Source organism: Kwoniella pini, chromosome 2 (genome assembly GCF_000512605.2).
Source record: "Kwoniella pini CBS 10737 chromosome 2, complete sequence".
Classification (NCBI taxonomy): domain Eukaryota; kingdom Fungi; phylum Basidiomycota; class Tremellomycetes; order Tremellales; family Cryptococcaceae; genus Kwoniella; species Kwoniella pini.
This window is the reverse complement of record NC_091717.1, coordinates 682,749-697,241: the sequence shown is the minus strand read 5'-3', so window position 1 is coordinate 697,241 and position 14,493 is coordinate 682,749. Positions and strand designations below refer to the sequence as shown.

General features: G+C 44.5%; 4 protein-coding genes across 4 annotated transcripts; 2 read left to right on the top strand and 2 right to left on the bottom strand.

Moving 5' to 3' along the window:
- Window positions 1-127: 127 nt before the first annotated feature.
- I206_101587 (uncharacterized protein) lies at window positions 128-4,292 on the bottom strand (the record flags this gene model as incomplete). The annotated part of the gene is made up of 13 exons (XM_019158148.1): window positions 128-133; window positions 196-345; window positions 412-517; window positions 579-660; window positions 712-849; window positions 909-926; window positions 1,002-1,189; window positions 1,240-1,349; window positions 1,407-1,555; window positions 1,617-2,265; window positions 2,329-2,448; window positions 2,499-3,144; window positions 3,199-4,292. The coding sequence occupies 13 exons, from the start codon at window positions 4,290-4,292 to the stop codon at window positions 128-130; spliced, it is 3,456 nt and encodes a 1,151-aa protein (XP_019008761.1).
- A 1,670-nt stretch (window positions 4,293-5,962) lies between these two features.
- On the top strand, window positions 5,963-9,517 carry I206_101586 (uncharacterized protein; the record flags this gene model as incomplete). The annotated part of the gene is made up of 12 exons (XM_070202419.1): window positions 5,963-6,411; window positions 6,470-6,637; window positions 6,692-7,170; window positions 7,225-7,313; window positions 7,364-7,572; window positions 7,625-7,799; window positions 7,858-8,126; window positions 8,186-8,719; window positions 8,775-9,050; window positions 9,109-9,294; window positions 9,357-9,436; window positions 9,498-9,517. 12 exons carry the CDS (start codon window positions 5,963-5,965, stop codon window positions 9,515-9,517), a joined length of 2,934 nt encoding a protein of 977 aa, XP_070058520.1.
- A 336-nt stretch (window positions 9,518-9,853) lies between these two features.
- I206_101585 (uncharacterized protein) lies at window positions 9,854-10,227 on the bottom strand (the record flags this gene model as incomplete). The annotated part of the gene is made up of 2 exons (XM_019158150.1): window positions 9,854-10,121; window positions 10,181-10,227. The coding sequence occupies 2 exons, from the start codon at window positions 10,225-10,227 to the stop codon at window positions 9,854-9,856; spliced, it is 315 nt and encodes a 104-aa protein (XP_019008763.1).
- A 360-nt stretch (window positions 10,228-10,587) lies between these two features.
- Window positions 10,588-13,608, top strand: I206_101584 (uncharacterized protein; the record flags this gene model as incomplete). Its single annotated transcript, XM_019158151.1, has 11 exons — window positions 10,588-10,629; window positions 10,687-10,747; window positions 10,806-10,961; window positions 11,015-11,367; window positions 11,416-11,778; window positions 11,834-12,315; window positions 12,366-12,618; window positions 12,671-12,844; window positions 12,901-13,111; window positions 13,165-13,469; window positions 13,531-13,608. The coding sequence occupies 11 exons, from the start codon at window positions 10,588-10,590 to the stop codon at window positions 13,606-13,608; spliced, it is 2,478 nt and encodes an 825-aa protein (XP_019008764.1).
- Between the last annotated feature and the right edge of the window lie 885 nt (window positions 13,609-14,493).

Below are 14,493 nucleotides of genomic sequence, written 5' to 3'. Positions count from 1 at the left end.
ATGGATTCTAGCGATGAGCTGTATATGCAGGAATGGAGAAACAAAATATGCAAAAATGACCAAAAAGACCGGGTGACTGATTTATGAGCTGAACAGTAAAACGAGACAATGAACCCCGGTGTACCGTTCAGAACTGGAAGATAGGCAAAGTTAGCTGAAATCCAGAAGACTACTCGTTAATTTCGCAGAACTTACGGAGAAAGACAAGAACCACGGATTCAATGCGAAAGGATACAACAAATGAGCAGCCGTTATTATACCCATCGGCACAAACACCTCGATGCTATGTGATCCTATTCGGTACCCAGCTGGCATTAATGAACCTGACGTTATAATCATCATTGGCTAAAGAGGGGGTGGTCAGCTTCTTGCCTTTGCGACAACAGGTCCAGTGGGTGAAAATGGACATACCACACAAAGGCCGAAGAAACTTAGTTGCGGCCAGAATCGACGCCAAATGATGGGTAATTGTAGGAAGAAATTGGATTTTTCAACGGTTTTTACGGTTGTAGACCATCTGCAAGATCGTTATCAGTATCGATTACTGCTGTTTAAATACAGAAGCGAATTGTACTTACGTCATATTGTAACCGACCAAATGGGCTACAGTGGCAGCGGACAGAGGCATTGACATACCAGTGAAGAAGATTGTGAGATAGGCTACGCATGCAGTCAGCGAGTGATGCGAGCGGTAGGAAATATGGTACTCACGAATCCACTTGATTTGATCGACAGCGAGTCGTGAGGAGTCGGGAACTTTCAATCGGTATCGAAGAACGATATATGCGACGTTACTCAATCCGGTGAATACGGTCAGACAGACCAAAGTGATTTTCCAAGAGTTCAAATCTGTTCTCGACAGAATCAGTCTCATGAAATCGACGATAGATAGGACTGAAGCAACTTACAGTATCCATCAACAGGTACTAAGAGATTTTTTCAAAAATAAGTATAAGCCAACACTTTTAGTCTGGGGCAACACATTTGAAGAGCAGACTTACAGTTGAAACCCTCGATGAAGTAGTTAGCGACAGTGGTGAGCCAAGCGATAGAAATAGCATAGTATGAGAAAATGTAACCGCAAATAGAGAATTTGGAGTGGATGGGAATGTCAGACCACACGAAACCATGGAAAAGAGGTGTGATTGGACCACGGAACCAGCTCTTCATGGGTTTGAATACCAGCTCACTGTAATACTGATCAGCATGGGGTCCTCGCTGGAGATGCAGGAGACTTACGAGCATCCGAAAGCGTATTTCTGCCATCGATTGATCTCATCATCGACAGTCAGCGACACACCCTCTTCGAAAGCACTTCCGCTGTAGGTAGCCCATCGAACGGTGTAACCCTATTACGTATAATATCAGTATCAATCATATGCGAAAGTCCATCGATGAAGGCTCACTTTAATCTGCAATGTTACAGCAATTTGGAAATCCTCAGATACATGATCTTCGGACCAGATCTTGTTGGCTCCATCGTCCGGATCGACGAACATACATTCCTGTAAAGCAGACCAACGAAGGAACGCATTGTGACCAACGAAAGGGGCGACTTCAGATCAAATTCATCAGCTCATAAGTCGTAACGAAACGACGCCAAAACCTTCACTTACCTTCACCACTCGCGCAACAGTAGGAGATGGCATGTTGAATCATTCTTGTGAAATGAGCAACACCATTTTCGAAGAAATGATGAGCAACTTGCATAACACCGGAAGCATGTTGAATGATGGCCACTTCTGGACTTTCTTGCATTTCCGAAACGGCATCTGCGAAACAGTCTTCTGGTACACGAGTATCGGAGTCAACGATCAAAATGATTTCACCTATTCTAATATTTCCAGCAGCCCAAGCTTTTCCTTCTTTTTCTTCTAAAGCTTGAGCCAAAGCAGCATCGTAAATATCGTTTTCGTCTAACTCATTCCAAAAGTGGTCTGGATCAAGTTTCTCCATAGCAGCGGGTCTCAAGTCATCCATTACTTCTTCAACTCGTAGAGATAAAGCAGCAGCGTAATTCATATTACCAGCTTTCTTAAATCTACCTTTTCGGATGAATCCATCCACACCATGGCCAGGTCTTGCTACGTATGCGAGGTTATTATCAAAGTAGAATCGTCTTCTCTTATCAGCCTCAGCTTTTGAGAGTAATTGTAATCCATCATCGCAAATCAGGATTCCTACTGAACCACCTTGTCGTTCGTAAGTTGTGATGGCTGCTTTAAGTGATTCGACGGTAGGCATTATGACTTCTTCCAGAGATTCCTGAGGCGTTCCCAAACAAAAATCAGCTGCTAGCACGTTGAGCGCTCTGAAATTTTGACTCACCTTGTAAACCGGTAGTTTAACAGTGACATGAGCCAATTCCCCCATTGTACGCTTAGGAGCGATACCTGAGAAATATCTCGAGTTCTGGGTGACTTGACGAACAGGACCGAATATTTGACCCTTTGAACGAAATCAGCATAGGCTTAAAGACAAAGACTGAAAACACTCACAACTGAGTTGATGATGACCATAGCAGCGAAAGTAGCGACACACATGAGTCCAGGGGCGAAAATCAAAAGTACGAATCGTATTGGCTTTCCGTCCAACAAGAACTCTTTTAGCAGAGTCCGTATACCAAGTGAAATAATGGTAATAAGTAACATGATCGCTAAACCGTCAGAAACGGGAGCAATCATCATTACTGGCCTTTCTCTCCATTTCCTCTTCATTTCCCTCTTGGCTATATCCTCGGGATCCAGATCCTCTTCTTTAGTTTTCATTGAACCATTATCATCTGCTTTCAATTCAGGCAAAACCACTCCGTCAATTCCGTATTTTTCATTCGAATTTTCCGAATCCCTTCTCTCCTGATCTCTCTCCTCTTCTCTGTTTTTAGCATCATGGATCATAACTTGATTGAACTTGACATTGACTTCAGGACCTTGCCAGATGAATTGTATAAGTGATTCTTCTAGTGCCTCGGCCGCTGGAATGACGTTCTCCACTGCATCAGCCCAGACTACCAGAACTTGCTCTGATCGGACGAATGCTGCATATTGGTGCTTTCTTGCCCGAGCGAGGAGTTCTATATTATCGAGGATCTGTATACGGGTGTTCTCATCGATGACTAATTCGTTCATGGATGGTGATGGATTGCTAAGTTCGGAATGTCAGTTCTGCAGCTTGAATTTGGTACAGGGCCTTACTCACATGTATGTATCAAAGATGGTGCCAACGATATCCGATTTGATCTTGATTGCTACTTCTGGATTTAATCGAGTGATCGCTTCTTCGAAGGGTTTGAGGGCTTCATAATCCACTGGGAAAGTTCTGTATAGACCGGTCCTCGCTCTGATTGTGACACCGGTCGCAGCCTCATTTCTCCTCACGCCCATTCGGGGGGCTTTGAACCACTTTTTCTTTTGCACACCAAGTCTAAATATATGATCCGCCATAACGTCCAACGCGTCAAATCCATCCCCAAATAAGACTGCCCTAGGGTGATCAGATTGGGCAGCGGTATTGAGTGACATAGTATGCGAAGCAGATTTGACCATGTTCTCATCTTCTTCCAATATCGTATTTCCAATAGACATCGGTGGTGGATTTAAAGCTAAAGTTTCATCTCGGGTTGCATTCGCTGCCCTTGTCAACGGTACTAAACCGTTTTGCGCATAGGCATTGTAGGCATCTAAATTCTCATCAAGACGCCTCATAACCCGTTTAGATCTATGTTTGTTTTTACTTTTCTTATCTTTTCCTTTGCCCTTCTTGATTCTGGCTTTAAGTGGTGGAGCAGCTTCCCATCCTGGTAAAGCATCAGAGGTAGCTCTTGCCTTTCCTTTACCCTTATTCCTCCTAGTCTTTCTTGTGACAGACAATCTATCAGGTGCGAATTCCCCATCAGAGTCTTCTTCATCAGAACTACCATTATCGATGGTGAGTTTAGATTTGTAGAAAGCATTGTTCATTCCATCTTGATTAAATCTAGTGGTTTCTCCCAATCTAAGGTTGACAGGATTTGTATCCCGCCTGGCGAGAGCTTCGCTTGCTTTTCTATGCCATGCTGGTACGATTGCTTGTGATAGTTTTCTACCGTTTATACCTCGTTGCTGTTCACCTGAGAACGTACGGCCTCTAGTGATTGGATCAATTGGTGCGTCTGCGTCGGGTTCGACGAGACCGATAGATGCGAGAGAAGGGAACAGGGAGACTCGTCGTTGAGTCGCTCTAGGTGGAACGGGGTCATGTACAGGAAGTTCGGGAGGGGAGAAGGCGGGTTTGGCTTTACCGAAGATACCCATGGTGACGAGGTGGACGAAGGGTTCAGCGGTAGAAGAAGATGGGATTTGTACGTTGTTTTTTATTTGTGATTCATGAGCAGAGAGGTGTTGAGGTCTTCCATATAAACATTAATTCTACCTCCTTGCAATCCTGCTATTGACTAGTTTCGCCGAGTTCGATGCTTGATGGATAACTTTTGTCAATATGGTCGAATCAGTCTGATACTCCACTCTCATAGAATGTAGGTGGTTCACCGATAACAGCTGATTATGACTTTGGCTGTCGGTTGATTGCTGAATTGCAATACTACTAAAGCTAGACGGTTAATTTTCGATTTGTTGTTCTAGTCCAGGATAACGTAACTCAGAGGCCTACGCGGTAAAGCTTAGAAATTTGCCTTCTGTCAAGGGTAAACTAATCAAATGTTTCATTCGGTGACTGACTATGGCTAGGGGGAGATTGCATCATTATTTTGCTGATTTCATTGTTTTCCCAAACCGAACTAGAGTTTTTTCCCATTCCCACCTGAATTCGTAATTTGGACACGACGATCGTCAGATAAGCAATCTTGCTCGTGAGAGGCTGGTTCATTCAGACATCCCTCTTTGACAATCGAGAAAGAAGATAAGGGAAAATTTATAATTAAGGGATAATGTCAGAGCGTTCCTGTCGATAACATGTTCGGATCAGCCGCAAATGGTAAGAATCCCGTCCCACCCGGTGACATTCCCGTGACAAAAAGATCTTCAGGGTCTGTAACTGACACAAAGATGAACGGAAGAAGCGGTTTTGCGCTTCACGGCTTACGAGCCAGGGTTTACGGGAAGTACCTTTTGCTGCTAAATGCTATTTAGATCTGTCTCAGCAACAGACATTTTCGCATCCGTTTAGATCATTATAGAAAAGCTTTTAGTCTGACCTAGACTAATTGACCATGTAGCGACTGGTTACAACTGGCTCGGAATTTCATAGACATGCAAACGGTTTGTACCCCTGAGGTCTATCAGGTCCCAGACATTTTTCTGCACACGCGCACGATTAAAGCGATACTCATGTCCCAAATTGAACAAAGTCTTTTGAACGAAATTTAAAATGCCGTTCGTGAATTACGTGAATGTATTACGCCACGATCGACTTTAATTTCTTTTGGTTTTCCCGGCCTTTACTTAATGATAAACAAATAACTTTACCGTTTTCCAAGACAAGTAAGATTGAAGACGTTGTGGATAGGGAAATCAAGCGAGGCTTCCTTAGTACCTCTTTCAGATTCGACAACAGACAACAGTCGAACGTCGCAATCACTGGGATCGGATTGATAGTGGTTGTGGAGTGATAGTCACCTTTCATTTTCAGACTAAAACAATTTTCCCTTTTTGGTCAGACTCGTCACTGCAATTAGCGTTGGTCAAAGTCATCCGTATCGTATCATCCACTTTAGTTAATCTCTTCATAGGCAATCATCATCAACTATCGACAATTGCAAGACAGTTGAGAGGTTGACAACACGGTTGTCACGGTCCAGAGTGCAACTTGCGATTGAGTGAGTGACTTATATTGTGACAAGCGCTCTGGCAATCTTGAATTCTCACGCTCTTTTTGTAGTTCACTCTTGCGAGACTCGATATACGCATAGATCACCCAACTTTGTATCGCAAACTTCTCAGCATAGGCATCGCTGCCTCTCGCCAACATGTCCTTCCTTCGACGAATGTCTTCCGCCGCCTCCTCTTTCATCCCTTCTATTCCTAATGCTCAAGGTGTACCGGCATCTCACGTACCTCGTCGACCGACCGAGACTTTTTCCCGAACATCGAAAGCTTTCATTGAGCAGGATGACATAGATGAAAAAGCTTCCAGAGCTTCTTGGGAACTTTCAGATAACGAATCTGTATCTTCCAAAGGATCCCGTTCTAGCAAATCGGGAGCTTCGTTCGCTACATCGGATTCAGGTGATATAGATAAAAAGAGTTTTGATGAGAGTGATAACTCAAGTTCAGATGACAGTGATGATGATTCAATCTTGGATAGAGGAGGTAGACCAAGGGATAGATACGATATGATGGTTAGGCATTTATGGAATGTTGCTGAACGACAAGGTTGGTTTAGAGATGCAGAATTTGACGGATTGGTTTCTATTCGGTGAGTCAGAGTGATTAACATATGAAGACATCCTCGCTTATGACGCTCTGGATATTAGAGTGAAGAAACGAGTCTTAAGGACATATCCTCAGCCTAAGAACACTAAGAAAGGTGCTCGGGAACTCGGGCGTAGGATCAAAGAATGGGACGCTGCGGTCTCAACATTGAATCCAGAAGTAGCTATGAAGATAACAAGTAAAGTCGTACAAGCCATTATGGCCAGATGGTGAGCTTCCTAGACTTCATCGCAGAGGGCAAAGTTAGCTGACCTCTTGTGTAGTGCCGAAGACGCTATAGAAATTACCCTTGACGTCAACACACGAATTCAAATCTTAGATGATCTCACCCAACTTGCAGGTGCTCGTAAACATCAATTTGCAGCTTTCGTACGAGCAGATGCTTGTTTGATTGTATGGGCAGATGAAGTTGAAACCCTTATTCCTTCAGCTGAAGCCTTAGAACAACGTATGATTGCATATGTTTGGTCTGGAAGACACCACGAACTTCAATTACTTGAACCTGAGAGCGAATCTGAAGATGGTATTGATGAAAAGGGTGAAGGTGAAGAAGGTTGGGTCGATCGAGATGCGGAGAAAGAAAAAGAATTGGCGGATGCCGATGGCGCTGTGGATGAAGAGAAAGTTGGAGGTAAAGAAGGTGATTGGGAAATGCGAGATCGAAGACCTGTTATGCTTTACGCTCCTCTCGTTTCTGGTTTGGCGATGATCCTTACTTTTGTATTCATCGGTTCCGGTATCCGTGAGTGAGGGCTTGTACGCTTTGGGAATATCAGAAGCTGATCAATAAAATTAGGAAATCTGATCAAGGAAGTTTTGCTTGATGGTTCCATGGTTCGTATGGCACTGATCGCTACTGCACCATTTGGTTATTTGCTCGCCATTGTAAGCATACCTCGGTTGCAAACAAACTACGGGCTAACATTCAATACTAGTTCTTCTCCATTTGTGTCATGGGAAATTTGTGGCAAATATTCGGTCCCGTGGCCCAATGTCATCAAAATTCGTCGTATTTCTCTGGTAAAGCCCCTAGCCGAATGACAGGTAGATTGCCTCATATCACCATTCAGATGCCTGTTTACAAAGAAGGTTTGGAAGGTGTGATCATTCCTACAGTTGAATCGCTCAAAAAGGCTATTACCACGTAAGCTGGTTGATTCAATGTGAATGGACTCAGCTGACATTGTAACCTGTAGCTACGAGCGACAAGGAGGTTCCGTCAACATCTTTATTTTTGACGATGGTATGCAAATATGGGATGAGGAAGAACAAGAGATTAGAAAGGCTTACTACGATCGTAACAACATCGGGTGGACCGCTAGACCTAAGCATGGTAAAGATGGATTCATTCGAAAGGGTCGATTTAAGAAGGTAAGCACTTTCACGGGCTGTGGCTCTAACCTGCTAACTAACATACGGTATGGTACAGGCTTCCAATATGAACTTCGGTAACAACCTATCTCTGCGAGTCGAAGAGCTTATGGACGAGCTGCGACCCTCGGCTGAAGAACAGGAGGATACTGAATGGCTCTGGACTGACGAGGACGAGCGTGAAATATATGACGAAGCTCTCGCTAAAGCTCTTGAAGAATCTGAAGGTATCGCTTGGGCTGCTGGTAACATCCGAATCGGGGAACTTATCTTGATTATTGACTCTGATACCCGAGTGCCCGAAGATTGTTTCCTCGATGCTGCTTCGTGAGTTTATCGTATGTGAGAACACGAGATTCTAGCTGACTAATTGTCCTTCATAACAGGGAATTCGCTCAATCCCCCAACACTGCTATTATCCAACACGAATCTGCGGTAATGCAAGTCGTCGGTCATTTCTTCGAAAACGGTATCACATCTTTCACAACTCGTATCAACACTGCTATTTCTTTCTGTGCTGCCAACGGTGAAGTCGCACCTTTTGTCGGACATAATGCTTTCCTTCGATGGGCCGCAATCCAAGATGCCTCATTTATCGATGCAGATGACGGTATTCGAAAATGTTGGTCTGAATCCCACGTATCTGAAGATTTCGATCAAGCTTTAAGATGTCAAATGAGAGGATGGAGTTTAAGATGGGCTGCTTACTCAAATGGTGGTTTCCAAGAGGGTGTATCTCTTACTGCAGATGATGAGCTCAATCGATGGCAAAAATACGCTTACGGATGTTCGGAATTACTTTTTCATCCTTTACGACATTGGTTTACAAAAGGTCCGATTACTCCATTGTATCGATCTTTCGTATGGGCCGAAGGTATCCCTCTTCATTCCAAGATTTCCGTATTGGCTTATATCTCTTCGTAAGTTATTCAGTTGAACAATGTATCGTTGACCAAGCTAACCTTCTCCGGACAGCTACTACGCTATCGCATGTGCATTGCTCCTCTCCTGTCTCAATTGGGTATTGATTGGTCTCTTCGACGATGTACTCGATCTTTTCTACCTCAGTTCGTGGCAGGTATTCTTGACTTGTATCGTTATTTTCTGTGGTCTTTCAAACGTTTCTTCGGCACTTTTCCAATATCGATTGAATACCAACTCTCTTGGTAACGCCTTGATACAAAACTTCAAATGGATCATATTCTTCTTTTTCTTCTTCTGTGGAATGTCTTGGCACTTGTCTACCGCTTTGTGAGTGACCACTACCCCTCCTGTACAAGATGAACCAGGCTAATCCGTTGAGGTTCAGATGTGCGCATTTGACTGGATACAATATGCAATGGGCATCAACGGTAAAAGAAGTAGAACTTTCGCATTTCTTCAAAGAATGGCCAGCTATGTGGAAACGATTTTGGGATATTTGGATCGTCTCTTGGGTTATGATTCTCGGTGTCGCTTTCATGGCTTCGCCTTTGGTGCCAGCGGGTTACAGGATGTGAGTGTTTTTTTAATGTTCAGGTTGAGGTGATCTCAGGCTGACCTGGCTATTCAATGCAGTACCAACTTTACCTGTATCCTACCGTTGATGGCACAAGCATGTTGTCATTTCCTTTACCCTATCGTACTCAATCCTTGGTGTAGGTTGATTCGAATTCTTAAGTCGGGCTCGTGCTATGCTGACATCTCTCGATTTTACAGTACTTCTGTTCCAATTCTAAAACCTTTCCTCTCCTTCGCCCCTTCTTCTGTTCCGAGTTCGTCTCGGGCCTGCGAGATGCTGCTCAATCTTTTTCGTATAGACATTAATAGCCTACAATACAATACATCTCATTTTAATGGTTTCATTTTTGGATCTACGTTCTTTCTTATAGTCAAATCGCATCGATATGTTGGGAATAAATAGCATCAATGCATCAGTATAATTATTCCAGTAGCTTTGAGTCGTTAGTATCGGCCCTAGCCTGCGTTCCAGAGGTCGATGACTCGATTTCGTGGCATAAATCTGGTATTTGACCAAGTTGACGACTAAGTGATCGGTACAAATTGTGTAGAGACTAGAAAAATCCTCTTGAGGGCCCACCTCTTCTCATAACTTCGAATTCCTCTGCTCCTGATGAGATACCTCCTACTCTTTCGTACGCAACATTCCTATCTATCTCATCCAGCTCATAAGACCCTGTTTGTTCCATTCGGCGGCGGCGTTCTGCATCTCTAGCTCGGACTTTTGCGGGAGTTGGTATCGAAAAAGCTTCTTTTAAATCGGCCCGCCGTATTTGTACGCCCAGACAGGTTGATAAGAAGCAGTAGATTATCGAAGCGAGTCTAGTTCGTATATACGATTCAGCTATCGCTACATGTAGAGCAAACGAGAGCTGACTCACAGGAAAAGACCGCAAAAGAAAATGAAGAAGAAGAATAGCTCGTCCATTTCAGCTACTTTACAAGGTCCCCAAGTCAATTGGATCGAGGTGTAGACCAAGATTTACAGCTTCTGCCTATCAGGCTATGAAAGGGGTATAATGTCAGTTGGAAGTAAAGTGAAAGTAAAATCACGAAAGAATGTAGAAAAGCTAGAAAGATATTATCTGCAAACGTTGGCAGGTTGAAGCCTGGTGGAGGCGTTCAGGGATCTGCCACGTGATTTACGATCAATACTCAAAATATTTTAGAATTGGATGCACCATTAAACGGTAATTTGCTCTTGTTATTCTCTTTATTGACCTTACTTCTACTTAATTTCCTCGTCGATAGTCTATATAGTACTCATTTTTGTGCGCTGTAAGACAGGATGGTTTCCTCAGAGCACAGGCATAGGTCTACGCTTAAACAAGTAAGTCATCCTCGCCTGGGTCGCTTAGTCCACGCTAATGCTCATCGCCATTTGTAGAGTAATAAAGGTTTCAAATCGAAACATGCTTCGAAAGGATCGCTGAAGACTGCTGCCAAGGGTAAGCTAGAATGCGGTGCTTTCCAGCAATAGCTTATTCATCGATGTTCGTTAACCAGGCAAGATGGGCGGTTCGTCTCATTCCGGCAAAAATACCAAGAATTTAGCATCCAGCTCGAAGAAGGCTAGGTTGAATGCGAATGCTCAAAAGCGAGATCTGAAACGAAAAACGGTGGTAGAGGATGTGAAATTCTTTTCGACGAGCAGTGGAGGAGGTGAGCCGGTAGCGTGTCAAATGCTTGACTCAGCTCATGTGTGCAAATTACAGGACAAGTGCCCAGAATTGTATCCGTTGTACCGCTGTTACCATCAATATCTCCACGCCGATTTCTTGCCAATCTCCTGCCATCTCTTGGTTTACCAGAGTCTGAGCTTGAGGAGATATCATCGACGCTCACAGACCGAGGAACTTACCTGGTCCGTGCTCCGCGCTTCAAGACGTCTTTGCAAATCAACCTTTTACCGCCACTCTCGCTTTATCCCACTCTTGATGCCGCTCTTATAAGTGACTATGTTGTTCTACTGCTCAGTAGTGTAGATGAGGTACAACTGGAGGGAGAAGCTATACTGAGGAGTTTACAAGGTCAAGCAGGAGGTGTCGAGATGATTGCAGCTGTGCAGGTGAGCTACATGATATAGAAGGCCGAGCTACGCTGACTTCCAACTCAGGCTCCGGTTTCAAACCCGATCAAGCCAGACACAAAACAACTGATCCATAAATCTTTACTTTCCTTCACAAAATACTTCTTCCCAGCCGTCCCTAAGATACATTCCTCTGATACACCTGCAGAATCCGCTCTTCTCGCTCGAGCCTTCTGCGAGGCTGCTCCTGGAGGCACAAAGAACGAAGAAGGGCGAGCATACATAGTAGCGGAAGGCTCAGACGCGGTACGATGGACGGGATGTGGGGTGCCAGGCGAAGATGGGGTTGAGAGAGGGAGATTGGAGATAATCGGTACTGTCCGAGGGGGTGCTCTCAGCGCAAATCGTTTAGTACACCTACCCGGAAGAGGGGATTTCCAAATCGAATCAGTGAGCTCATATCTCATTCTTATCAACGGTCTTTGAGCTGACGGAGTGGACGTAGATTCTACCTGCACCACCTTCATCCTTGGCGCTTTCTTCGCGACCACACCAACAATCTTCCATGTCTGTTGATGCTGCCGCCGATCCTCTTTCCTTACCAACCGAGAATGCAGACGATTTGACAGCTATCAACAATCCAGACTTGATGTCCAATGAGCAGACATGGCCAACGGAAGAAGAAATGGCTGGATCTGAAGTCCCAACCGCAGGAAGCTCTACGGGCGAGAAGAAGCGAACCAAGCGTGTGCCAAAGGGTACCAGTGCTTATCAAGCTGCATGGATTTTTGATGATGAGGATGAAGATGACGATGATGACGAGGACGAAGATGATATGGATGTTTCTGGAGATGAGGATATAGATGAGGCAGAAGAGGCTTACGGCAGATATGAGCATGATGAGGAAGAGGAGACCGAAGAGATTGAGCTGGATGAGAGGAAAGAAGAGGCGCACCGAGATTTAGACCCCGAGCGAGAAGAACAGGAGTGAGTACGATTTGACACGTCTGATGAGTTCCGCTAACAAGGTTCATTAGATACGAAGCGTATCTGAAACAACGCGAAAAGGCTCAAACGGAAGATGCAATGTTCCCCGACGAAATCGATACACCACGACATATTGCTGCCAGGACACGTTTTCAACGATATAGAGGGTTGAAGAGTTTCAGGACGAGTCCTTGGGATCCGTATGAAAATTTACCGATCGACTACGCAAAGATCTTCCAATTCGAGAATTATAACGGGACGAAGAAGAGAATTGAGCGAGATGGTGTTGAGGAAGGAGTGAAGGTGAGCTGCGCATTTGCCACGCCACTCATCTCAGCTGACATTCGATCTCCAGGCTGGAACTAGAGTCCTGTTAGTATTGAAGGAAGTACCACGTAGCGTTATAGACGAGCGAGACTCTACATTACCCTTCGTTGTCCACGGACTGTTACAACATGAGCACAAACAGTCCGTATTGCACTTTGTAGTACAACGAAATACCGAATACAACGAACCGGTCAAAGCTAAGGTGAGTCATCGTTAAGGTCACTGGGAACTGAGGGGAACGCTAAGCGTTGATCACAGGAACCACTCATTCTCTGTGTCGGACCAAGGCGATATGTCATCCGACCATTATACTCTCAGCATGTCCGTGGAGGAGGTAAAGGTGTCAACAATGTACACAAATCGCAAAAATTCTTGAGACCAGGAGAGGCGACTGTGGCTACAACGTTCGGACCCATATGTTTCGGCAAGACCGCTTGTATCTTGCTTAAAGACGAAGGCGCAGATCAAGGTAAGCTAGCAGAGTAAATGACATATGGCGTGAGACTGACGCAACTTGCACAGTACCAAGTCTCGTAGCAATGGGTTCATTCCTTTCACCGGATCCTACTCGAATCATTTCCAAGCGAATCATACTTACTGGACACCCTGTTAAAGTACACAAGAAAACAGCCACTATACGATACATGTTTTTCAACCGAGAAGATATCGACTACTTCAAGTCTGTGGAACTGCATACCAAATTTGGGAAAGTTGGACATATCAAAGAACCTCTTGGAACGCATGGTTATTTCAAGGCTCACTTTGATGCTCCAATACAGCAGATGGACACTATATGTATGAGTCTATATAAAAGGCAATATCCCAAGGTGAGTATACTAAATTATATAAGGTAATCAGTCGACCGCGCTGATCATGTTGCCCCTTCAGTGGTCTGAACCATTTGTGCCGCCTCCTGTAATAGCAAATAGTTCGGCCCAGGAGGAGGAGGATATGCAGGTTGAGTAAATGTCGCACAGCGGTCGTGCGTATCAGCTCGGAACATTGCTTGATGATGAAGGATGCATAATCTACGCGTTAATCGTCTAACATGTGCATTCAGGACTTCCGTTTGCAGATGATTTGCAGGCGGCACTCTGCGGACCCTTCTGTTGCATGGCCGTTGTATACAGTATATTCATGCGACCAGGATCAGCGCGTGAGATTGAGCAAGGCAAATTCGATTGTCAAAGAACGTGCAAGAGTTTCACCGGGTGGGAGGACGGAATCGCAGATGTAGACGAAAATTGGAGGTAAGGGTATTATCAGATTAGCGAATGCAATTTGGTCGAGCAATTGGGAAGACGAAATCCGATAGGGAGGTGATGAGGGGTCGAATGGAAAGGATGAAAAGTAAATTCAAGGCAGGCGGTCCGAGGTTGACAACTGTACTCGAATATAGCAATCGAAGTGATTTCATCTATATTCTCGGTATGATTGTCTCGTTGACGTGTTCGACTATAGATGAAGTGATTCCTGAAGGCGATTAATGATCTTTCAAGCTGGTCCACCCATTACAAGCTATAGTATACTCGAACACATCAACTTACTGTAAGGCGACAAGCGAATAGCATGCTCTCCGAGGAGTCGCGAGATAAGCAGGCATACACCGAATATCAATGTTCAGTAAAGTAATACCTGGTCCTGCTAGCTAACGTAGAGGCATTGATATTGGAAGCGAGGATCCGCAGGATCCGAGCTGAAAATTTTCAATTTTCTGCTGTTTTTTGGATTCTATCTACAATTTTGAGCTTCTGTTCAATGCCAGAGCTTGCTCGACAACGTCTACGCCTGGCTGGCCCCATCGGTTAGGCGCCCGCCTCTTTGATAACTGGCTACTACATATAATGCGCT